The 25,171-nt window shown below is 42.6% G+C and overlaps 1 protein-coding gene and 1 long non-coding RNA gene across 2 annotated transcripts in view; one reads left to right on the forward strand and one right to left on the reverse strand.

Annotated features, from left to right (window-relative positions):
• SPATA6L (spermatogenesis associated 6 like) overlaps positions 1 to 15,489 on the forward strand; it is a 31,767-nt gene extending 16,278 nt beyond the window's left edge. The window contains exons 5-12 of the mRNA XM_059656788.1: positions 755 to 879; positions 2,446 to 2,523; positions 5,537 to 5,776; positions 7,816 to 7,918; positions 10,932 to 10,966; positions 11,882 to 12,078; positions 14,288 to 14,381; positions 15,387 to 15,489. Of these exons, the coding sequence (XP_059512771.1) occupies positions 755 to 879; positions 2,446 to 2,523; positions 5,537 to 5,776; positions 7,816 to 7,918; positions 10,932 to 10,966; positions 11,882 to 12,078; positions 14,288 to 14,381; positions 15,387 to 15,476 (962 nt within the window). The 3' untranslated portion in view covers positions 15,477 to 15,489. The remainder of the gene's footprint in view (positions 1 to 754; positions 880 to 2,445; positions 2,524 to 5,536; positions 5,777 to 7,815; positions 7,919 to 10,931; positions 10,967 to 11,881; positions 12,079 to 14,287; positions 14,382 to 15,386) is intronic.
• Positions 7,816 to 11,437, reverse strand: LOC132211952 (uncharacterized). Its single transcript, XR_009447606.1, has 2 exons — positions 11,225 to 11,437; positions 7,816 to 8,243 (listed from the first exon to the last, which is right to left on the reverse strand). It is a non-coding gene; the product is annotated as an uncharacterized LOC132211952 (long non-coding RNA).
• Positions 15,490 to 25,171: the final 9,682 nt, after the last annotated feature.

A 25,171-nucleotide genomic window follows, 5' to 3' on the forward strand; every position in this document is an offset into this window, starting at 1 on the left:
TTTTCAAAATGCCAAAAGGATCTCAGTAAAGATCCCAACAGCAAAGTACAGTTTTTCCTTAATGTACACAGTAACCGCATTCCTGAAAATCCAGTGTATTTTAAAATTGTGCAAAAAAGTGCTTTGTGTTTATATGTTACAGTTAGGTTCCAGGCTCTGATAGTCATAAAATAGCTTCTCACTTGGAAGAATGTCTGGCAGGATGTTAGAAGGTTGTGCAGGAGTGTCTTGAGCATTGCAGGGGCTGTTAACTCCCCTGGTGTTGGCACCAGCTCAGCTCTGCTCTGAGCCACTGGGACATTAGCATCCCTATGAACACATCGAACTCCAGTCTGCACTGTATCTTTTGCATGAACAGGGCATTGTCTGCCTTATTCCTATTCTACCCTTAGGCCTGGCCCATGGTATGTCATTAGAAAACATTTGTTGAAGGAAAGAATGGATGGATGGATGGATGGATGGATGGATGGATGGAAAGAAATTTTCCTTTTGTTCTGTTTTGTAGAACAACCCTTTAGATAGTGTTTTATCTCTGTCAGGATGTGGGGAGGGTTTTGAAACTTGTCCATGAGATAAAAAGTAGTAGAAGTCATCTGAGTCTTGAATAACAGGTACTGCATTCAAAATGTCTATTTTTATCTGTGTGCCTTCTCTGCTATCACCTATCTAAGCTTTTATTTTGTTAAAATTGGGATGTAGATACATCATTTTTCAGAACATAAATCTACTTCTGACTTTTCTTCTTCCTTCCTAGTGTGGGAAGAGTTGGCCTACTATGAAGAAAACACACGGGAATTTCTTTTTCCTGAGCCCAAGCTGACACCTTCGATCCCTGGCATAGGTAGGGAGGTGCTCATGAAAACGGCAGCAGGTTTTCCAGTAAGTGATCTATGCCCAGCTGGCTTCTGTTAGAAAAGCAATTCTTAGGACTGGGGCATTTTATTCCTAATAGGGCTTGCTTTTGGACTGATCACTTTATCTTGGTCAGTACCCCTGTTAATTCTGTTTAGCAGTCTTGTTTAGATGCCCCACTCAGAATGCCAAATTACACTGATTCCTATTATTGATCTGGGAAGTGGGAGTTTTACCTAATCTGGCTAAATCATTGCCATATTCACACTGTCACATAATTATAAGGATGATTTTTTTTTTACCTCCTCTGAATGCAGATTAGCTGAAAGATTTTGTCAATTTAATTACAGCTATTATTTTAGCAATAATAAAAGTAGATAGGGTAGTAATAGTAATAATGCTCCTTCTCATTTATTTTGCCCATTGGTTTTTCATATGATATCTTATTTTCCTCGTAACAGTTCTCAAGTGAGCTGAGGCAGATACTATGGCCTCCACTTAATGGAGGGGAAACTGACAGAGGTTCACTGACTGGTACTAACGAGGGATATTAAAAGATATCCTAATAGTTTGGATAACCTAATAGTTTGGGGGCATTAACTGAACCCAAATTTGAATATTCATTTTGATGTCATCTGTGATAATTTCTGACTCTGCAGCAACTCTGTTGTTGGAATGCCTGGGTTCAGTAACCAGGTTTGCCATCATTAGCTGGACAAGTTACTCTCTGTGTCTTAGTTTCCTCCTCTACAAAGTATAGATACTGGATATTACTAGTTCCCACTTGATGGGGTTGTTTTGAGGTTTAGATGAGTTACTATATGCAAAGCACTTAGGTCAGGGCATATAAACAATTTATGTAAGTGCTTAGCTATTCTTATTAAGTATATGTTATACTAGTATTTTATTTTTCATCTTTATTGCTGTCTAATTGAAAAATAAAAATTGTATCCATTTAAAGTGTACAACTTAACGTTTTTATATATATCTACATTGTGAAGTAATTGCCACACGCTAATTATCATATCCATCATTTACTGTTACTAGTTACCATTTTCTTTTCTTTTGTGGTGCGAACACTTAAGGTCTACCTTCTTAGAATATGTCAAATATACAATATAGTATTGTTAACTATAGTCACATTGCTGTACATTAGTTCCCCAGAATTTATTCATCTTGCATAATGAGACATTGTACCCTTTGACCAACGTCTACCCATTTCCCCCACCCTCCAGCCCCTGGCAACCAGCATTATACTGTCTGCTTCTGTGAGTCTGACTATATTAGATTCCCTGTATAAGTGAGATAATACCGTATTAATTTTTTCGTGTCTGGCTTATTTCACTTAGCATAATGTCTACCAGGTTCTTCTATGTTGTTGAACATGGTAAGATGTCCTTCTTTTTAAAGGCCGAATAATATTTCATTGTGTACATATATTTGTTATGTGCATATTTTAGGTAATGAATATGGATAATGCCAACCACACAAAAGAGCAATTAAATTCTTGCACGGTTTCAAATTAGGATGAGATAGGCAAAAAAGCTGTTTCCAGTAATTTTGTTTGCTTCTTTTATGCTGTTTTATTTTTAGGGTATTGCTCCAAAAATAGAGTTTTCTACAAGGACAGCCATCAGAGAATGTGTGTTTCTGCATAGAAACAGATTTCTTGTAAGTATAATCAAGAAGCCAATAATAGAAATGTCAGGAATTTTCTCCACAAATTTAAAGAGCTCATTTTACCAAGTTTAGGTGCAACTGGATAAATAAAAACCTGGAGGCTTATTGCTAGTTTTGAATTTATTCAAACTATTTGCTCTGCCTGTCACATTAGACTGAGCATGTTTGGCACATATTCATCAAGGTATAGCTGGTGTAGGAGAATGATCTAGGGTTAAGATCACAAGTTTGATGTGTAAACTAGTTGGCTTTTTTTGGTTGTTGTTTCATGACTTTTATTCTTTTTTGTCACTGTTGTTAATCCTCACCCGAGGGTACTTTTCCATTTCTGGAGAGAGTAGAAGGGAGAGGGAGAGACAGACAGAGAGAAATCGATTTGAGAAAGATACATCGATTGGTCACCTCCTGCAAGTGCCCCAACCAGGGCTGGGATCGAGTCTGCAGCTGAGGTACATGTCCTTAACCGTATCCAAGCCGGTGCCCTTTAGTCCATGGGCCAGCGCTCTATCCACTGAGCCAAACGGGCTAGGGCAGTGGTCGGCAAACTCATTAGTCAACAGAGCCAAATATCAACAGTACAACGATTGACATTTCTTTTGAGAGCCAATTTTTTTAAACTTAAACTATATAGGTAAGTACATTGTTATTAACTTAACTAGGGTACTCCTAAGGCTTGGGAAGAGCCACACTCAAGGAGCCAAAGAGCCGCATATGGCTCGCGAGCTGCAGTTTGCCGACCATGGGGCTAGGGCAATGACTTTTATTCTTGATCGTATGAACAGTAGTGTTTCCTTCTTCCTTACGCTGAAGCTGAAGCTCAGAGTTGTATTCATGGCCATCGTTGGTAACCGTGAAGGGTCTTGGGCATCCATAAGCACTACCTCTATTTCCCTCTCTTGTTCAGCCCTAACTTCCCCTTCACTCTGATTTATTTCCATGTTTCTTTTATCTTATTGTACACAAATTTTGTAACCCTTTAAAGTCCTTTCTAGAACAGTATGGAAGTGGATGAATGTAATTTGTAAAGCTTCTTTAAATACTTGTCATCCTAAATCTTGCCTGATCCTCTAGAACAGTGGTCAGCAAACTGCGGCTCACGAGCCACATGCGGCTCTTTGGCCCCTTGAGTGTGGCCACGAAGTTTCAATCGCACTGGACGTGCGCGCCCGCACATGGTATTTTGTGGAAGAGCCACACTCAAGGGGCCACAGTTTGCCGACCACTGCTTAAAAATGTGGGCTGTGGGTACTGAATGACAAGGGTCTGTGCAAATCCATCAATCCTGTGGGCATTATAACTCCTATAATTGGGGACCAATGATTACTTTTAAGGAAAGCATTAGCTGCTTTTTAGTTTTTCTTTCTTTATCCACTACTTTCTTCAATCTGTTTGATATGTGCACAGTGAGTTTTTCAATCTTTTTTCTTTAAAACCTCCTAATATATATCTTCATTTTAAGCCTTAACTTTTAAAAGTGGTATCTTTTATTCTTTCTTATAACAGAAGTATCCCACTTATTTTGAAAAATTATAAAATAGGAATAAGCAAAAGGACAGAAAAATTATGTTATTCTTACTATCTAGAGATGATATGACTAATTTTCGAGTATAGTCTGCTATACAACACACTTTTATTTTAAGAAATTAGCATCATACTATTTTGTACCCTTTCTTTTTTACTTAATATACCATGCACAGGTCCTGATGTCCTTAAGTACTTTTATACCAGGCCAATCTTCATGGCTTCATTGTATGCCATTGCACGGTAGCACCATAATTTGTTTGGCCACTCATTTTCCTATTGTTGGGCACTTAGCTGACATGTCACAGTTCAGTCAGGAAAACAAACCACACATGTTATTTTAACAGAAAGATTTAATGTAAAAGAGAAAGGCTAAATAGGGGATGGGATGCTGAGAGGTAAAGGGTAACACTGAAGTGATGGGGATAGTGACCGCAGGAAGCCGCTCCACCCCTAAGGCTGAGGAAACAAAGGGAAGAGCATGGAAGCTTGAGGAAGAGAACCCATAGAAAGGGGACCCCATAGCAAAGGGACCCTGGGGAGAGGCTGCCTTCCTGGGTGCTTCGTCAGGAAATCAAAGGTAGGACTTCGATGAGCTGGGACTCAGACCTCTAAGGAGGGACACTGCTCAATGCTGGTGCCTCGGCTTCCATGGGGCGAGATTAAAATCCCTGAGTGCTGGAATGCCTGAGGGGGGCACAGTGAGACTAGTTCCGGGATTATTGGAGTGGGGAGAACTATAAACTGGAACCATTTGCTGTTGCCAAGGTGAAGAATGGTTGCTGGGGTGATGCTGTCAGGAATAAAATGCAAAACTGAAGTGGCCAGCTCTGTCTTCCTGATTCTGCCTTGCAGTCTCCCTCTAGTGCTTTCTGGTGGTAGAGCCTAACAATAAATAGCTGGAAAAGCACAGGGGTTTGCAGAGTGCCAGCCCTCCTATCATGAAGCTGAGTATAGAAAGGTGGGTTTGGGAGCTGAAAGACACTTGCTTACTCACCATTCACCAATGTGGTTGGTTTCTCACTTTGGATCTGTTATATAAGAATTTTTTTTAGCTAAATACATAGCCATAATTATTTCCTTATACTAAGTTAATTGAAGTTAAATGGCTGGATCCAAGTATATGCCAGTTCTCTCTCTCTCAGTCTCAATCTCAATATCTCTGGATGTCTTTCTATAGATCAATCATCTGTCTATGACTGGGGGAAGTGTCTGATACTTTCCAACTGTCTCCTAATGCAAATAAATCTCACTGGTATTTGAAATATAACATACTAGTGAGTTATAAATACTAGTGATGTTAAGCTGAACTGAAGAAAAATTAAGTAGAGAAATGCCCTTCCTTGAGTTCCTGTTTTATAAATCTAAGGTGTTCAGTCTTCTACCTTAGTTAACAAAGTTCAATTAAATGCAGTAATATTCTGCTTGAATCCCCCCTCCCCATTTTTGTTTTTAAAAGAATTGTTTCTCTTTTTGGTTCCAGGAAGAAATGTTTAAGTCACGAAGGCCTTTATTTACATCGTATGGACCAACATTCCCCTTAAAAAATAAACATATGAAGCGAAGAGAAATAAATCTCAACAGATTGCCCCAATGTGTACAATTCTGGGAGCCCTCTCCATATTCTACCAGACGTTTCTTCCAGGACCAAACAGCTCAACTGAACCTTGGAAATAATTTCAAAATCCCTGGAGAAAGCAAACCTCCATTTGTAGTTAGACATGTGAGCCTAAAATTATTTATCAGAGTTCTTTGGGATGGTGAGGTTGTGAATGAGTTCAGAATACAAGAAGTTTGCAGTATAAAAATAATTGGGTAATATTAAAAAGGGAATTCAAACTGAATAGTAATGATGATTAAATTATGTTATCTTTCTAGAGTCATATTCAGAAAGCTCCTATAGAGATGTCTTGTACAGAGGATTTGCTCAGTAAATGTCAGCCATCCCTGTGTTTAATTTTCGAAAATTATTGAGTGTGATGTCTACACATGGCAACTCACCATTTATCCAGAAGAAATCAGTGAACCGATGGGTGCAAGACACATACAAAGGCTGGCATATACTCTGTACAATCTAAAACCTAAGTTTCATCAGTTTTAAAGGAAACTGCTTGAGTTTTTAAAATAAGGTTGTTGCTCATTAGCCATACTTTAAAGAGCAGGGAAAAAAAATGTATCTGCAGAAAGAAGCAATGATGTGTCATATTCAAAACCCTTGATCAGCCTTCAGGGAGAAGTGGGCAAATTTAATAACATTAGTTCTTTTAGTCTCCTTAATTTTTTTTAACTATTATAAAAGTAATGGAAAATACAGAAATGTTCAAAAAAATTACCCATAGGTTCACCAGTATAATAAAAATAAATAAGTATTTAATTTAATGCATTTTCTTTAATCTTTTTAATATTCATAAGACTCTTTTTCCTACAAAGTCGTAGTCATACTGTAGTATATACAGATTAGTTTCTCAACATATACAATTAATATTACATTAAAAGCATTTTTTATTATTTGCTATTCTTCATTAACATCAGTTCGTGTTCTAGTTCATGACTTATTCTCCAGTCGTTCTTATAACTCCAGTAGTTAACTGTTGATAATGTAAAGTTGATAATTTGACTTAAAGTCACTAGTGGTGATGTTTGTGTATTTGATACAAACCTGTTTGCAGATCATGTTCTCCCATTTATGAAAATATGTTCACTTAAGTAAAATAATGTAGTCACCCCTATCCTTTTTTTCAAGGGTATAGACACTCAGATTGGTCTGGAATGTGAAAGACTGAACTGTGTGACCTTGTGGTAATTCTCAGGCTAGCACTGCCCAGACTGTTCGGGAACATGAAACTCTGTCCTGTTTTTATTTATTTATTTATTTATTTATTTATTTATTTATTTATTTATGTGTTTGTTTGTTTGTTTGTTTGTTTATTTATTAGTATTACAGATATCTTTCATCACCTCCCCCCCCCCCCATACCTCCCTTGTCCTGTTTTAAAAGAATGCAAAATTAGCTTCACTTGGTCTCTTCTGGGCTTGACTTACCAGTGGTTAGGATGTAACTTGTGCCCATCGTTATTTTTATTTTTATTTTTATTTTTTAATATACTTTATTGATTTTTTACAGAGAGGAAGGGAGAGAGATAGAGAGTTAGAAACATCGATGAGAGAGAAACATCGATCAGCTGCCTCCTGCACATCTCCTACTGGGGATATGCCCGCAACCCAGGTACATGCCCTTGACCGGAATCGAACCTGGGACCTTTCAGTCCGCAGGCTGACGCTCTATCCACTGAGCCAAACCGGTTTCGGCATTTTTTTTTTTTAAATATATTTTATTGATTTTCTACAGAGAGGAAGGGAGAGGGATAGAAAGCTAGAAACATCGATCAGCTGCCTCCTGCACACTCCCCACTGGGGATGTGCCCGCAACCAAGGTACATGCCCTTAACCAGAATCGAACTTGGGACCCCTGAGTCCGCAGGCCGACGCTCTATCCACTGAGCCAAACCGGTTCGGGCCCATCGTTATTTCTTTATGCTAACATTTAGCCCATCTCTTCGTGTTAGCCTTAGTGAAGAGAGGGACAAACAGCTTCCCCCTATCGGGACAACATGTAACATACATTGAGCCTGTGATTTAATTTGTTTCCAACTTTCTTTTCTCACTTGCATGACTGACGGGGAGAAAGGCATTACAGGTAATGTGGAGAGGGTAATACCAGCCACGGTGGGTTTATGTCTTATTTCTCTCCTTTTCTTTCAGGTGGACAGTGCAAAGCCCTTTGGTGAGGATATTTCAGAGCATTATTCCCGGAAGTCTAGAAGAAAATCTAAGTTTCCGGACTTTCCCTTTCCCATGAGAAGAGGTACTCAAGTTTCTTGTTATTCCTGTGTATTTCTCTATGGGAGCAAATGCCTCCTACTTCTAAATCTTTCATTCTGTGGAATGTTTTCTTTGGGAACTTGGGGTTTAATTCTCAAGTACTCTCCAGCAGTGGAGTTTCCAGGGAAGGAGTTCCCACCGAGCAGAGTCAGCAGAGAAGCTGTTTCAGAAGCTGTTTCACCAGGTCACCCACTGTGCTCTGGTTGCATTCATTTCCTGGCTGGGCTGGAAAAGCAGAGAGCAGTTTATGCTGGTGTGAACTTCTTGCAAATGCACCACTAATAGCCAACAAATAAGACTCACCCTTTCTGTGGATGGGAAAGAGCAGGGGATTGGTGATCAGAAGAGTGTATAACACTTGCTTTACAAGATTCCATGTTAGCGAGGAGGGGAGCCAACTCTATCTGAAGCACTTAGATTAAGGCAGGGGATCGCAAACTGTCAGGTGTCAGGACCCTTTTGCATTCTTCTTTAAAAAAATGTTTTTATTGACTTGAGAGGGAGAGGGAGGGAGGGAGAAAGGGGAGAGAGAGAGAAAGAGAGAGAGAGAGGGAGAGAAAGAAACATTGATGTCAGAAAAAAACATTGACCTGTTGCCTTTCCCACAAACCGTGACTGGGGATCAAACCTGAAACCTGGGCATGTGCCCTGACCAGGAATTGAACTGTGACCTCCTGGTTCATAGATCGATGCTCAACCACTGAGCCATGCCAGCTGGGCTAAAGGTTTATACTTTTTTGGGGGGTGGTGGTGGTGGTGGTGGTGGTGGTGGTTAATCTCACCTGAGGATATTTTTCCATTGATTTTTAGGGAGAGCAGAAGGAAGAGGGAAAGACAGAGAAGAAACATCCATGTGAGAGAGACACATTGATTGGTTGCCTCCTGCACGCACCCCTGACCAGGGTCAAGGTACGTGCCCTTGACCAGAATCGAATCTGGGAGTCTTCAGTTTGAGGACTGAGGCTCTATCCACTGAGCCTAACCGGCGAGGGCTAGAGGTGTACCATATATGTTTTTTAAAAATATATTTTTATTGACTTTTTACAGAGAGGAAGGGAGAGGGATAGAGAGTTAGAAACATCGATGAGTGAGAAACATCGATCACCTGCCTCCTGCACACCCCCTACTGGGTATGGGCCCACAACCAAGGTACATGCCCTTGACCAGAATCGAACCTGGGACCCTTCAGTCCGCAGGCCAACGCTCTATCCACTGAGCCAAACCGGTTAGGGCTACCATATACTTTTAAAGGGCTGCACAGATTCTCATGGTAACTCAAGCCAGTGTTCGTGGATCACAGTGACTGCTTGAACACAGCCAACCAAGGACAGAGTACAATTTGACGCAGAAAGTGCTTTATCACCTCTGACATTTAATTTAAGTCCTTTGGTTTGACGATCACCTGGGTAGCCTATAAAGGCAGCGCTGCCTTCCCTATTACTGGGAAATCAAGCAACAGCAAATGTCCTTTCCCAGAGAGGACACCTTGGGCTTAAGGCTGGCCCAGTTATGATAGCACTCATACATCACACTGGTCTCGGCCTTTACCTGTTCTTAATCCTGGCAGGTGGAGATGTAAGGTTCCAGAGAGGTTACAGAATGTGTACAGATCACATACCATGTTTTTGGCAAACCTACATTTAGAAAAGACGTTCAGACCTCAGATCCTGTAGCTTCCAAGCCAGACCTTTGCTTAGGTCACTGTCAGCGCATTCATCCAGGCCTAAGGTAGAACAGAGCAGTGCTTCTCAAATTTGAATGTGCATTTGAATCACCTCGGGATCTTGTTAAACTGCAGATTCTGACTCAGTGGGGTTGGGGTGAGGGCCTGTGATCTTTCTTTTCTAACAAGCTTCCAGGTGATTCAGATATCCCTGGTCCATGGACTGCACTTTGAGAAGCAAAGGACCAAAGGCAAGCCCCCTGGGGAAGTGAGCGCTCAACATCAGGCACAGGGGACTCTAGGGCAGGTTTCTGGCTTTAGCTGGGAAGGGCCTTAGCACTGCTGATTCCCTGCTCAGCTGGAGAAGAGAGCTTCTGGGACAAGGGGGACACACACATACATGCATGCTTAGAGGATGTGACAATTGCCAGGCTTTAAAATCCCCCTTTATAGCTTTCTTTTTACTGCCAGCGGCACAAGGGGAATCAGCAATTCAGGAAAAGTTCCTTGTCACTGCTTAGGCCCCAGTCATGGGGGGCGAGTGGAGGGGCAGCGGCAGCGGGGGGGGGGGGGGTGGTGGGTGGGGAGAGCACGGTGGCCATAGCATGGCCTTGCAAATACTCATTTCAAAAGCATTTCTTTTTTCTCAACCTGGAAAAATCCAGTTTAATCTTGGTTTCGTCGATGTATATTAATATATTCACTTTCTAGTCCTCCTTACCATTCTCTGGCATTAGATCTATTTACATATTATGAGTATTTAGGGTAATCCTAATGATTTATACTTTGCTGCATCGTGTTTCTGCAAGCTCTTGCATATCCATTGTCTCAACCTAACATTTTTGTCTACCTTGGACAAGTATACTTAAGAATTTCTGCATAAATAAGATTCCACGGAAACCAAATGTGAAGGGAATGGCAGAAGAGGAGGAGTATATGCATTTTATATTTGAGCCACACGGCTTTCTTGTAGGCTCTGGGCACCTGAGCAAATACGAGTTTTCCAGGCTGTTGAAGGGCTACTGAACTTACTGCTTCACTTTAGACTCTCTTTTACCCTTCCCGTAGCCATGCGTGCTATGGGAAGTCATGGATAATATAACCTCATTGTTGAGCTCAGGAGGACAGAAAAACTCGGAGAGAGAGTTGCTGTGACTCAAGGGAGTTTTAAAAGTGATAGTGTAACTTAACAAGGGAGCATTTACTAGTAAGTGCTATCATAATTCATTCATTGTGTAATATTTTTGTACTGCTGTGGAATAAGTGTAACAGCAGTTTTTAGGGGTAACTGATATTAATGAGTCATTGAATCACCTGTTCCTCTTTCTTCTAGCTTCTTCTCTTGACAGCCTTGCAGCTAACGTAAAGGTAATTTTAGAAGTAGCATTAGTAAAATAACTTATTTCCAGCTATCTAATGTTAATTACTGTGCTTCCGCCAAGGAGTGGTGAAAAGTATACTTCTAGCCAGTGCTGCTTATGGAATTGCTATAGTTAAATTGGAGTTTAAAATGTGCCCTGGCTCCACTGTCTGCTTTGCTTCCACTTGTTTGTTCCCTCATAAACACTTTTCTTTTCATCTGTGGGATGAATCAGGAGTGAGGGCATATGTAGGCCCAATACCTACTTTTATCAGTAGGATTTTCATTGCTTTTTCTCTAATCAAATACTTTTATACATAGTGGTGATAAATCACCTGTTCTTGAAGTTTGATTGGCTTGTCCAGGTGAAGAGGTAAAGTTCTGTATTAAATGAATATATGCAAAGAAAACGGAGTATACTGTGTTTCTTATGCCAGAGCATTTAAATATTTTGTTTAAAAAGGTAATCTTCCTAGCGGGTAAAAGAAAGAAAGAAAGAGAGAGAGAGAGAGAGAGAGAGAGAGAGAGAGAGAGAGAGAGAGAGAGAGAGAGAGAAGAAAGAAAGAAAGAAAGAAAGAAAGAAAGAAAGAAAGAAAGAAAGAAAGAAAGAAAGGAAGAAAGAAAGGAAGAAAGAAAGAAATGTTTCCCAAACCCAGTCAGTAATCTCCAGGCCTCCCAAATTTAAGTTCAGAGCATGAATTTATTTTGGCTTGTTAACTCATGCCAGACATAGAGAATTTTAGTTATCTTTCCTTGACCTCTTCTCCTGAGCATTTGTCTTTAGTCTTCTCTGCACACCCCCATCCCAGGGCAGGTAGTCTATCTTGCTCACAATTCTCTTCCTTGTCCCACCCAACCCCAGCTTTGAATTAAGCAAACAAAAGCAAAACTATAACTAAAAAATAATGCACATTGTCACACAGGTTATCAAAGAGCCGGATGAACGGATTTTTTTAAGGCATCAGTCACCATCACCGTTATGTCCGAGAAAGTTTAGAAAGCCCTCGCCCAGTTACAGTAACCAAGGGGATGCGGATTTCCACCTGGGAACTTCATTCGCCACCTCCCGGCACTGCAGATCTCCCAGCCCCCCTCTGGATCAGTCCCGTCTCCGGGGAAGGTCAGTGGCAAGCACCCGTCTCTTTGCTTGAAGAGTGTCTGTGTTCTGGCCGGAGTCACGCCAGGCCACCTCACCAGTTTGCTTCCTCAGGGATATTCAGCTGGGGACACCTTGATCTAAAAAATAATTATTTCTTTAAACGTCTTCCCCAAAGTAAAAATTCTGCCTTTCTCTTGCCTCTGGAAAACATATCTCAGGATGTTTGTTGGGAATGGGATAGACAGCTAACTTGACATAAGTGCTATTTATCTATCCATTTTTAGATGTTATGCATTTTAAAACTCAATCTTTTGATTTCACCAATATAACAGTAGTGTTCACTATTTAAATTTAGGAAATTACAGAAAAAAATAAGTGGAAAAAAATCACCCATAGTCCTGTCACCTAAAGACAAACATTAACAACACGTGAATATGTTTTCTTTCTCTTTTTCTAGACATGGTTTCCTGGTTTGTTTATATTATTGTTACAAATTTTAAAAACTGTGATTGCATATGTCCGGAGGGCAGGCCAGAGAGGAACAGGAACCTTGATTTTTCCAAATTGCACTCTCTAATCTCATGATTAACCATCCGGTTTTCCCAGGACTGTCCTGTTTTAACCCTGACAGTCTGGCATTCTGGGGAAACCCCTTAGTCCCAGCAAACCAGGACAGTTGATCACCTTCACTGCAGGGAAGTGGCACCAAGGATAATATTAGTGAGGTAGTGGTTTTGAATAAAGGATATGCAGTCTGCTTTACTCTGCAATATTAGTGATGAGAATAAGGTAAGTCCTTATATCACAATAACACAGTTGCTCACAAAGGGACTCAGTAAGTATCTCTAAACAAGATTTTCATAATCTATTTGCCAATTCTGCTTCAGAATTTAGGAGTTCATACCCACCCCCTCCCAAAAATGAATGAATGAATTCAATCACCCAAGAAATGTTTATTAAATACCTACCATGATATTCAATACCTATGAGGCCCTAGGACAGTGATGGCGAACCTATGACACGTGTGTCAGGGGTGACACGCGAACTCATTTTTTTGTTTGATTATTTTTTGTTAAATGGCATTTAAATATATAAAATAAATATCAAAAATGTAAGTCTTTGTTTTACCATGGTTACAAATATCAAAAAATTTCTATATGTGACACGGCACCAGAGTTAAATTAGGGTTTTTCAAAATGCTGACACGCCGAGCTCAAAAGGTTCGCCATCACTGCCCTAGGATGAACTATTAACCTAAGAGTTTCAGTCCCAATTTCAGGCTACGAGTAGAAAGAGACATTAATCAAATAATGACAAAATATCCACTAGGAGAAGCGCTATCAGGGCAAATGAACTCTAAGTGCATAAAATAGGGAAGCGGACTCCCTCTACATGAAGGGGATCAGGAAGGATCTTCCAAGAAATCTTGAACTGAGCTCTGAAGGGTGGGTAGGAGTTACAGGAGTGGGGATGGGCTGGAGGTGACAGCCTTCTAGGCAGAGTGAGCAGGGCTGGGAAATGTCTCCAGAAGGAGAAAATGCTTCATGCTCAGGAACTGGAAGATGCTGTAAGACCTGTGGTTAAGGTTGGGTCTGATTGGCCTAAAGTCAGTGAGATAGCAAATAAAATTCTGAAGGTGGAAAACAATGGGATTAAATTTGGTATTAAAATTTTTGGATTAAATTCTTAAATGTCAAAGCAAGATTTGTTCTTTAGAGAAATATCTAAAACACATAATAAAGGATGAAGAGGAAAGTCACTCACAGCCATACTCTCAAACACAAGCCATTCTGAACACCGTGGTGGTTTTTATTCCCAGTGATGGTCTATGCACAGGTTTAATAAAGACATTGAAACCACACTGTACACTATTTTTCATGGTGCTGCATTTTTCTTACTATTAAGTTATAAACATCAACCCATACTGTTATGTACTCTAACTACCCTTTTGTTAAAAAATATATATATTTCATTGACTTTTTACAGAGAGGAAGGGAGGGGGATAGAGAGTTAGAAACATCAATGAGACAGAAACATCGATCAGCTGCCTCCTGCACACCCCTTACTGGGGATATGCCCACAGCCAAGGCACATGCCCTTGATCGGAATCAAACCTGGGACCTTTCAGTCTGCAGGCCGATGCTCTATCCACTGAGCAAAACCGGTTAGGGCTCTAACTATCCTTTTTAGTAGCTGCATAATACTTCACCCTGTTTAATCCATCCAGCAGGTTCCACCCTGGATCTCAGTCCCCATGGAAGAAGATCCATGGAAGGGTATGCAATCTTCTGACATCGCACAGAGCTCAGCAACACCTAAACAAGGTTAGGGCTTCTAGCAAAACTACCTCTTTGCTGACAGAATAAGATGGGCCCTGGGACTTAAGAGTTTAGGATGGGAGGCAGACATGGATCAAGTAATCACAGAAATAAATGTAAAATTCTGTGACACTGACCAAGGAGGTACACGGTGTCCTGGGAGTGTAAGAAAAGGGGTACTTGACTTGTTTGGGAGTCAGGGTGGGCTTCCTGCAGAAGAGACAGTGGGACACCTACTGAGCAATGAGCACAGTGTGCTTCGAGAGGAGGTCCTGCAGCAGGAGGGAGCAGGGGCCTTTCAAAGGACTAAGAGAAGACAGTGTAACTGGCCCCAAGCACATTCCCTCCCACCAGAATTCCATTCCCACACACAGGAGTTCTGGTCCAGGGGAGATCCAGAGAAGTGTGTGTGGTCTGTGTAAGGCCACAGCATGGAAGAAAAGTTTTCCTGAAAACTGTTGAACAAACTCAAAAAGAGTCTGGGGGACTCTTCCCCCTCCCTACATGGGAGTCAGTTCTGTGGGACTCTTTCCCTCTCCCCATGTGGGAGTCTGTACTTGTTCTTCAATAAATTTCCACCTTTGCTATAAAAAAAAAAAAAAGAGTCTGGAGGTTTTGCTATAAGTAAATGATAGATTTATTAAAGGGTCCTAGAGTTTGCAAATTGGGAACACAGGAAGAAAGAAAGAAAGAAAGAAGAGAGAGAGAGAGAGAGAGAGAGAGAGAGAGAGAGAGAGAGAGAGAGAGAGAGAAAGAAAGAAAGAAGAAAGAAAGAGAAAAAAAGAAAGAAAAGAAAAGAAAAGAAAAGAAAATAAGGGGGGGGGGAAAAGAAGTTACACTGAGAAGATAGTAACTGGAGTTTGCAAATTGTAACTTCTTCATATATGTGAACCCCACATATACAGCGTATATGGGATTCATAGACCTCTTAAATGCAAAACTATACATCTTGTTATCATTGATCTATATTACATTATGAATAATGCAATTGCTGCATTTGTTTTGTTATAGGAAGATTTTATCTCTGACGTAAATTATACCCTTGAAAGACCAAGGTACCCTCTGAAGAACTACCCAGTGCATGCACAGAGATATTTTTAAGCTGATGTCTTATGTAAGTAAGCAGCTTAAGTGCTGCTTATTATGGTTTTCTAAAATAATCTTAGTTTCCAGCAGTCAAAATGAGGTAACTAGAAAACGTTGTGGACAGGAGATGAGGGAGAGTCCTAAGAACCACATTCTCCCTTCACACAGTATAATAATGACAGAACATATGTGGGTCTGCCAGCTCTCTCTCTCTCTCTCTCTCTCTCTCTCTCTCCCTCCCTCCCTCTTTCAGCTCCTTGAACACAAGCTTTTCCTGCTGTGAGGCCTTTGCACATGCTTTTCTCGCTGTCTGGAATACTTCCCCCCGGCCCCCCCACTTTTTTTTGAATGCTTCTTCCCTATCCTACTTGGGTCACTTCTATTTATCCTTCGAGTCTCACGGTGTTCCATGACACTCCCTCCCCCTCTGAGGCATACCTTCTTCAGTGCCCTGCACTGTCATAAAGTGTGACACAATTTGTTGTTCTATGTTTATACGGTTTGATCGCTTAAAAGTCTGCCTCTTCTACTTAAGTGAAACCTGTCCCTCCTGCTCCCTGTTTCATAGCCGGCATGTAGTGCACGACAATGGGATCTCATTTAACTCAGCCACACATGCCAGGCTTGTGGCCTCAACAAGACTCCCACTCCCACTCCCTACCTGCCGCTGTCTTTGTTTCAGATGACTCCACACTGTGGTTGGTGCTCAGTAAATATTTTTTGAGTGAAGGTTTAATGAGGGAATGAGGTAGCTCTAGAATTCAGGTAAGTGCCAAGTAGTTGGCTATAGAGTGGGTATTGTCATTTTTCAGGTATTCTCTTCTTTTCCATTTCCAGCCCAGGACCCAGATAACACTAGGTCTTCATTATCAAGTCCTCCCTGAGTGCCAGGAACTGGCCCCAATACTTCACATCTATTAAATGAGTTAACATTTAATCCTCACAATCCTGTGAAGTAATTATTATCACTACTTCCATTTTACAGATAGGGAAACTGAGGCCCAGAGCACTCAGGTGCCTTGCTCAAGGTGACATGGCTAGTGGATGGCACAGCTGGAATGTGAACCTGACTATGAGTCTGGCTTCAGTGCCCACGCTGTGAACCATTGCCTTCTAGTGCTTCTCCAAACCTCGAGTTGTGATAGGGGAGCCTGGGGAGAAAGACAAAGAGAGCCCTTTGGAACCCCAGGAGAGCTTGTCTCCCACAGGATCCTATGGTGCTGTATTATGAAGTCCCTCATTCTAGCCACTTCAAAATAATTACGAGTCTTTTTAAACAATAAAGGAGTGTAGGATGACATGTTAAGTTTTTACTTAGTTAGGGTCAGGCTCCCAGGGTTGGCCAGGACTCCCGCCTTCAGCGCAGAGGAATGTGGAGGACAGCTCAGTAATTGCCTAGTCTGCAGGCTTCCACCTTAGGACGTTCTGCTTGGTAGATTAAAGGATGGATTCTGGGCCACTTAATGTGCCGTAGCCAAAACAGCCATCTAGGCATTTATTAGTTGGTTATTCGGAACATAACCCACATAATTACCACTTAGGGAACACGGCCACATAATTACCAAATGCCAGATTGCATCGAATTTCAACATAGGTGGTGGCATTGAGTTACAGAGTCCTGGAACAGCGGATATGTGCACACTGATGTGAGGGGATAGAGTGAAGGTGAGAAAAGAGTTAGTAAATTCTGTCTTACAAAATGGGTTTCCCAGGTAACATGAGATCCATGCCAATGGCCTCTACCCCTGCTTGCTGGGTCATGGATGGGTCATGGATTCCTGGTGAGGCAGGGGGCCTGGAGGTTTTCATGCTTATAAAAAAACCCAGGTGGCTTTGACTGTCTTGAGCAAATAGAGCATTTATTAGAAAGATGCTGAGTATCACAGTGAATCCAGAGAAGACCCAAATAAGTAGGGCCAAGCAGCTAACGCTGGGCAGCCACAGTCACGCCACGAGTTGGGAATACAGTCCCTACAGTCCCGGAGAGGAGCACTCGGCAGAAGAAGACCCGGTGGGCTTCCAGGGCACGCCTCCTTCCCTGCTGCTCTTTTACAAACAGTGCTGCACGAACATGCTACACGTCCTAATAGCCGATCCCTGCCACCCCAGAGTAAGCCTCTGGGTTCTCATCTCTGGAATGGAGTGTTTTGTCAGACATTGCAGAAATGATACTGTTAACAGAGAAGGTGCTGTCAGTATTCAGCTAACACACTGACTCAAGATACTAATATGCTTGATCAGTGATCATCCCAAATTCTGCTTTGAACCTTTTTTTTTTTTTTCCACTGAGGGCGCTCACATCCCACTTCCTGGCACAAGTCACTGAGGGATTGGAGGGCAGCACCAGTTCTCGTCCCTCTCCCACCTTCTCCACTTCTGCTGTGTCGCTGGTGATCAGCCTGCCCTCTCCTGGTTTCCTAGTGATCTCAAGATTTGGGGGGAATTGAAAAAGTTGAGTCTTGCCACAGAAAGGCCAGGGATTCTTGAGCCAACAAATAATGAGTCTGATTGTCTGACCAGGGAATGGGTAGAGGAAAGGAGTCAAAGGGGTTGGAATATACTTCTCCTTATTCTGGATGGTTTGGGATTTGATATTTTTGGTATAAAGTAGATGATCCCTTGTATATTTTTAAGTGGTTAAAATGGTGAACTTTGTGTTATGTGAATTTTATCACAAAAAAATTCCCATAAGTGCACACACACACACACACACACACACACACACATCTTCCTAGCTCTCTCAGAAGCTTGATTTCCTCTGTGTCCTTGTTCTTCCCAAGTGTGTGAGCTGATCTCCCATGTCCAGTGTGTGCTCACTGAGATGCCGCTCGGAAGGATGGGCTTGTGAGGCCCTCTTCTGCGAAACCTCTGGGTCCCTCAGGAGGAGCCAGGGCCTCTGCCACTTGCTCCTCCGCACGCCTCCACTTGTACTTGTTTCCCTCAGCCTTGTACTGTAATTGGGTTTCCTTATGAACACTCCCTCAAGAAGGGGACAGAGGACGGCAGGGCAAGTCTCTAGGAAGGGAGGGGAGACTGACCACAGGGCACCACCTCTGGCCCCAGGAGTGTCCCACACCTGTGAGCAGTGTCCTGTGATCCATTTCCACCACCACAGCTGGTCTTCAGGGGGAGCTAGTCCACCTGTAATGCTCCCACCCCGACGGTGAGCCAGGAAACCAGGCACAGACAAGAATGATAGAATAAACTTTTCTAGAATTAAACAATAGCCAAAAGGAGATAAACCAAGAAAAGGAAAAATAAATAAAGGACAACAATTAACTGAAGCACAGGTTTCTGATTCTGTCGCCTTCAGCTCCTAAGATAGTGGCCAGTATGGCTTCCACCCTTACCTGTCTGCTGGCAGGCAGGAGCTGTTTTACTTCCACCCACAGGGCCCCCTTCGCCTCCAATACAACCAAAGCAAAAAGCAAACCAGACTACAGATTCTAAACTTCCACCTGAGGGACCTCCCTCTCTGATTTGGTCAGCACTTTCTGCGGGATTTGTCATTTGGTGGCTTGTGGGGATTGGCTCAATAGGTAATGATGCACCTCCCTTCATCCCAGGAGCTCCTGGTCCCGTCAGAGTCCAAGAGACCCCACAGGCTTGGCTGTGTCCCCGAATCACAAGGCAGACTCCTGAGTCAGCAGTCTTCCATAAATGGCAGAATCACGGGGAAGTGGGAGGGGTGCTCAGGCCCCACTTCAGACCAATTCAATTGGAATCTCTGAGGCAGTGCCCAGTATTTTTATAAAGGTCCTTTGGGGGATTCTGATGCACATTTAGGATTGAGAATCTCTGCAGTAGGCTGCCAGTGCCTGATGACGAGGGATTTGGAACACCCTCCAATCCCATACTGACCCCACTCCACGTTCAAAAATAATTGTTTCATAGAATAAAATTGATTGGGGGCATGGTTAACAGCTTAGCTCAGTGACACCTGACAGTTTCTGCTCATTTACAGTGTGCCAAGGACTAGCCTAACACCTCACAATGACACTCTCCAGAGGTGGCTCCTCTGCTGATCATCATACGCATATTATTCAAAGAGGTCAGGTCACTTGCCCGAGACCACACAGCTGTCTTGTCAGGCTCACAAATATTGCCTCACTCTGCACTGTGAGTGTAGAAGGGGCTCAGACACCAAGTGATCCCGAGAGAGAGAGAGAGAGAGAGAGAGACAGAGAGAGAGAGAGAGAGAGGGGGGGGGGGGAGGCCAAGATTAGGGTAGAGTGAGCTCATCTCCTTGGCCCTGTTGATTGTTGGCTCTTTTTCTCAGTCCCACCTGTAGAGGAAGCTGAAAGAACGTTGGAGGAGCGTCATGAGAACTCCCTCATCCAGACAACTGGCACGTCCTTAGGGAAACGAACAACAATTTTTTGTTATGTGAATGGAGTTGCTGGTCTCTAATCCCCTTTAAATCAAACCCTGTACTCAATCTTTTGTACCCAGGTAAGAGTCGTTGATTAAAGTCTTCGTCGTTTGGGGCTCAGATTCTCTTGTCAAGCTGGAACATTTGTGTTTCATTTGGTTTGTTTTGAGTTTGAAATAGAAAAATAGCAATAGTTGAGTGGTAGGTCCTTGGAAAGTACTTCTTAGATTCCTACTGAAAATGTCAAGATGCCTTTTCAATGTTCCTCATTTGGGCAGTGGAGTGTCCTTGAAAAGTACTCTCTCTCTCTCTCTCTCTCTCTCTCTCTCTCTCTCTCACCCTCCCTCTTTCCCTCCTTTCTTTCCTCCCTCCCCCCCCACCCCCTTTCTTTCCAAATCAACTTACAGTTCGCATGAGCTAGAGGAAGCTGCTATTTAGAAGAATAACCCAATCAATCTTCTAGGAAAAGGTTTTCTCTTTTTGGTAAATCTGCTTTTTGTGTTGTTCATTTGTTTTTTAGTGTTAGGCTTGATGTTCCTGAAGTTCACTGAACACCTAGGAAGAGGGAGGATTGTATCTGGACAATTCAGATCTTGCTTTAAAGGTTTAATTTCTATGATACTTTTGTAGGAGGAGGCTAATTTCTTTGGACCATCGTTTAAACATTTTTTTCTGTCACTACCCCTCCTTTTGTTCAGCGATTCTGAATAAATTCACATGAGAAACAACAGCTTCCTCAAATAGATCTACTTGAAGTCAATAGGCTCTGTAAACATGATTGCCAAAACTGAGTTTAAAATCGGTTAGAGCCCTAACTTGTTTGGCTCAGTGGACTGAGGAGTCCCAGGTTCTATTCCGGTCAAGGGCACATGCCAGGGTTGTGGGCTCAATCCCAGTTGGGGGTGTGCAGGAGGCAGCCGATCAACGATTCTCTCTCATCATTGATGTTTCTCTCTCTCTCTCCCTCTCCCTTCCTCTCTGAAATCAATCAATCAATCAATATATATATATATATATTTAAAAATTGGTTAGAAAGTTGCCTTTATGAAACGCTTACACAGTTTGTGGGAGCAGGAAGAGGACGGAGTGGGAGGAAGTGGGACTAGAGCAGGGGTGGGCAAACTTTTTGACTCGAGGGCCACAATGGGTTCTTAAACTGGACCGGAGGGCCGGAACAAAAGCATGGATGGAGTGTTTGTGTGAACTAATATAAATTCAAAGTAAACATCATTACATAAAAGGGTACGGTCTTTTTTTTTAGTTTTATTCATTTCAAACGGGCTGGATCCGGCCCGCGGGCCGTAGTTTGCCCACGGCTGGACTAGAAGCACATTGGTCTTCATGAGTATAGACGCAGAGAAGAGGGGCCTGAAGTGGAGACCTTTTTCCTTCAGACTACAACCTGGGCGCTTTGCTCTACCTGACACTGAAACCACTTTCGATTTTGGAAGATTCAGTGAAGAGTCCAGTTTCCTTTTCTCATTATGACCACAGGAAGTAGGTAAATTAGGAAAAGAAAATTGTAAAACAAAACTCATTTATCCTCTTCTTGGAGTTTCCGCCAAATAAAGATACAGTATACATTACAACAAACATTGCTTCTTTGGAAAACAGACAGCATGCTTAAATGACACCTGCTTATCTGTTCTCAAAGTGCCTGAAACTATAGTTGCCAATTTATTATTTCAGTGTCTAAGGAGTCATCAAAAATAAAAAAATACTGTATTATATTAAGACTGAGGTACAAGTCTCAGAAAAGGGCCTTATAAAGCAGGACAGAAACAGCCAAAGGAGATCAGTTCTGATGAATCGGTACCCCACGTCAGTTGTTGCTCAAATATACACTGTGACACTCATGTTCAGGTTTTTTTTTATGTTCGGTTTTTTTGAGCATAATTCCTTAATTTGATTAATGGATAAAATCTTAAATGCCCATTCTTACTTAAAGTGTTTTTTCTTTTCTTTTTATTTGCACAACTCAATCTGCCTTTTTCTCATTTTCGGGTCTGCTAACTCCATTGTTTAAATGAGTCCTACTTAACTTTTTATTTCTCCAGGAATTACTTTAGTTTTGGGGAATCATTTTAGGCCAGGATTGCAGTTGAGACATTTTGGGTTTTTTGTTTGTTTTTGTGAATCCCCACCTGAGGATATTTTTTCCATTGATTTTTAGAGAGAATGGAAGGAAGGGAGGGAGGGGGAAGGAGGGAGAGAGGGAGAGAGAGAAAGAGGGAGAGAGAGAGAGACATTGAAGTGAGAGACACACATTGATTGGTTGCCTCTCACATGCACCCTGACCAGGGGGAGGGATTGAACCTGCAATTCAGAAACATGTCCTTGACTGGGAATCGAACCCATGACCCCCACGATCCTTTGGTGCACAGGCCGATGCCCTAACCACTGAGCACACTGACCAGGCCAAGACATTTTGCTTTTGGTGTATATGATAACATGAATAATTTTGTGACATATTGGGGTTTGGATTTCTTTTGGGAAGGCCTGTGTCATTAACCATAATAAAAATCCCCACTTGTCTTCAGTTTATTAGTCCTTTCTTGAGTTTCACAGTTGCTGACCTATGAAAGCTGGGACCATATTTTACAAGTATGCTTCACAGGGGCTGGGTTTTCAGAGACTCTTGGGAAAATCTCCCTTGTGGAGCTTGGATGGCCCTCACCATCCAGTGAGGCCATTTCCCTATGGTCACCCGACTGACTCCAAGTTAGCTGAAGCCTGAAGACCCTGAATTATAAGTAGGATTTAAAAAATGAGACACTATATGTCTGTTTTTAAAAATATATATATTTATTGATTTCAGAGAGGAAGGGAGAGAGAGAGATAGAAACATCAATGATGAGAGAGAATCATTGATCGGCTGCCTCCTGCATGCCCCCTACCGGGGATGGAGCCTGCAACCCCGGGCATGCACCCTGACCGGGAATCTTCCTGGTTCATAGCTTGATGCTCAACCACTGAGCACCACTGGATGAGCAAGAGCGTATATGTAAGTTTAACATAAAGGAAGGTGGGTGCTTTTCAGTGTATAATTAGAGGATGAATGGGTTGCATGTGCAAATTCAGCCTAGCCCCCAATGCCTGGCCACTCTCAGTAAGAGCCCTGGCTCTCTCTGATTGGTTCCATTAAAGGAGACTTCGGGCCTCTCCGAGGGCAACCCGAGGAAAGCCCGTGCCCTCTAATCTGTGTGTGACCAACGAACCCGCTAGCACTGCCTGGTGGAACCTCTGTGCTTCTCAGAACAGGGGACCTCTCCCAGCACTCCTCTGGGGTGTGCAGGTCCTGGGGAGAAGCCCCTCCTCCCGCCATGTACTTGGAACTCTGCTGACAGTGAGAAGAGCTAAAACCCTCAGGCTCCCAGGGAGCTGTTCCCTCCCACACCTCCACACACTGGGTCTAGGTGCAGCAATCATTACTTTGTCATCAGAGGAAAGACCTGTGCTTAGTTTCACCTTCAGAACTAGGAAATTTGGCAAAAACAGGCTCTTGCCTAGGCCATGAGCTTTTCCCTGGGGCACGTGGGTCCTTTCCAGGAGGGCTGGGTTGTTGGAGCTTCCTCAGCCAAGTGAGGAGCTCCCACTCTGAAATTTCCCTTTGAGATTCCGTATCTTTTAGAGAGATCCTCCTGCACCCGGTAAGTCTATATTTTTCTTTCTCCTTATCTTTATTTTAAAAGCAGCTCGTAGCTAGTATTATCCTCAACTACCCATTAGATCCACCTGCTGGGGCTCATTTGCTCTCTGTATTGCTCACAGCTTTGCCTCCTCTCCAAGACCAGGCCAGCCAATAGGACAGACAGAATACAGCATACTGCATGGCGGGGTTTGCTTTGTTTGTGTGGGACCGGCAGGTGGGGAGGGCGCTAATCTTCACCTAGGCAGCGGGAACTTTGAGGAGGCAGCACGGAGTGACTCAGCATTTCATGGCTTGCCCCAGAAGTGCTGAAGGGAATCTGAGGGCTGTTAGGTTGCTGAGTCACCAGCATTAGGACTTTCCAATGAAGAGGGAGAAGGAAGACCCTGATGAGGCACAGAGTTGGCGCCAAGGTAAGAGTGCTGAAGTACTTGTGGCCTTTGTATTGTGTTTGGTTGCGGATGCTTTTGAACCAGCCAGGGTTACTGCATGGATGGGTGTGGAGGGTGATGTATTCTAGGTTCTTCCACAGGGGAGGCCAGCACAAGAGCAACGTAGAGGGGCTTGGGAGAGCTACAGTCTTTTCAAGATCTTCCCATCTAACCTTGGTAAACCCAAATCCCAGCAAAGAATTGGAAAAAGGGCTTTTCCCTTCTTCCTTCCCCCTCTTTCTCTCATTTTTCCATTCCTTTGTTTAGCGCCTCAGTCTGCCAGGCTGTATCAAATGCTTCATGAGGGTGTTATTGTGTTGGTGTGAAGACTGAGGCTCTGGAGGTGGAACACCTCGGTTTGAATCCTGATTCTGCCACTTAGCGGCTGAGTGACTTGGGCAAATGACTTAACCTCCTTGTGCCTCAGTGTCTTTCTTTGTGAAATGCAGGCAATAATAGTAACGCTGTCATAAATAGATGAGTCAACACATTTAAATAAAGCACTTTAAATTAGTGCCTAGAATAAAATAAGCACTCAGTAAGTATTAGTTGTTATTATTTTTATTAACTTATTTGCAGAAAACATTCCCCCCTCCCCTTTTCTTTTTTGCTAGGGACACAGAGGCTCAGAAAAACTAATGTGTATCAGAAGCAATTTCCAAACCCTGGTTTGTCTTGTTTCCAAACCTCTTGGATTTGTTTTTTTTCCCTACCACTTTTTACCGCCTCTGGGTTGTCACCTGATTGTCCCTGAGGTTGGTGCATGCTGTATAATTCAAGGGGTTGAAAAGTGAACTCAGTGTTTCAGTAGAGTGATGGGACAATTAAGGTCTCTTGCCTGGAGTTGGAATGAGGTTAACTACTTCCTGTTTAGACCAACAAAAGATGATTTCCGCTCTTATGTCCTGTCATTGGGATATTATGTTTGTAAATAGCCACCCCGCCACCCCAAAATAAATATCCCTGTTCCTTTTCCTCCAGGAACTAACACTCAAATTGCTATCTGAAACTGAGATAAATATCACACCTATTTTAGTGGAATGATTTCCAGGAACAGATTGTATGTGAGAGGTGCCATTGTTGGAAGTGCTGAATTCGTGGTGAGAGTTCCTTGTCATGAAGGCTCATTTGTCATTGCGTAAGGGAAGTTCAACCCGGTTGAATGATGACATCCTTTGTTTACTGAGTCATGCGGTCTCCCAAGCCCTGACAGATAACTAAACGGATTCCATAGCCTTGCATGAAGTCACTCAACTTG

This window comes from Myotis daubentonii, chromosome 11 (assembly GCF_963259705.1).
Source record: "Myotis daubentonii chromosome 11, mMyoDau2.1, whole genome shotgun sequence".
Classification (NCBI taxonomy): Eukaryota; Metazoa; Chordata; class Mammalia; order Chiroptera; family Vespertilionidae; genus Myotis; species Myotis daubentonii.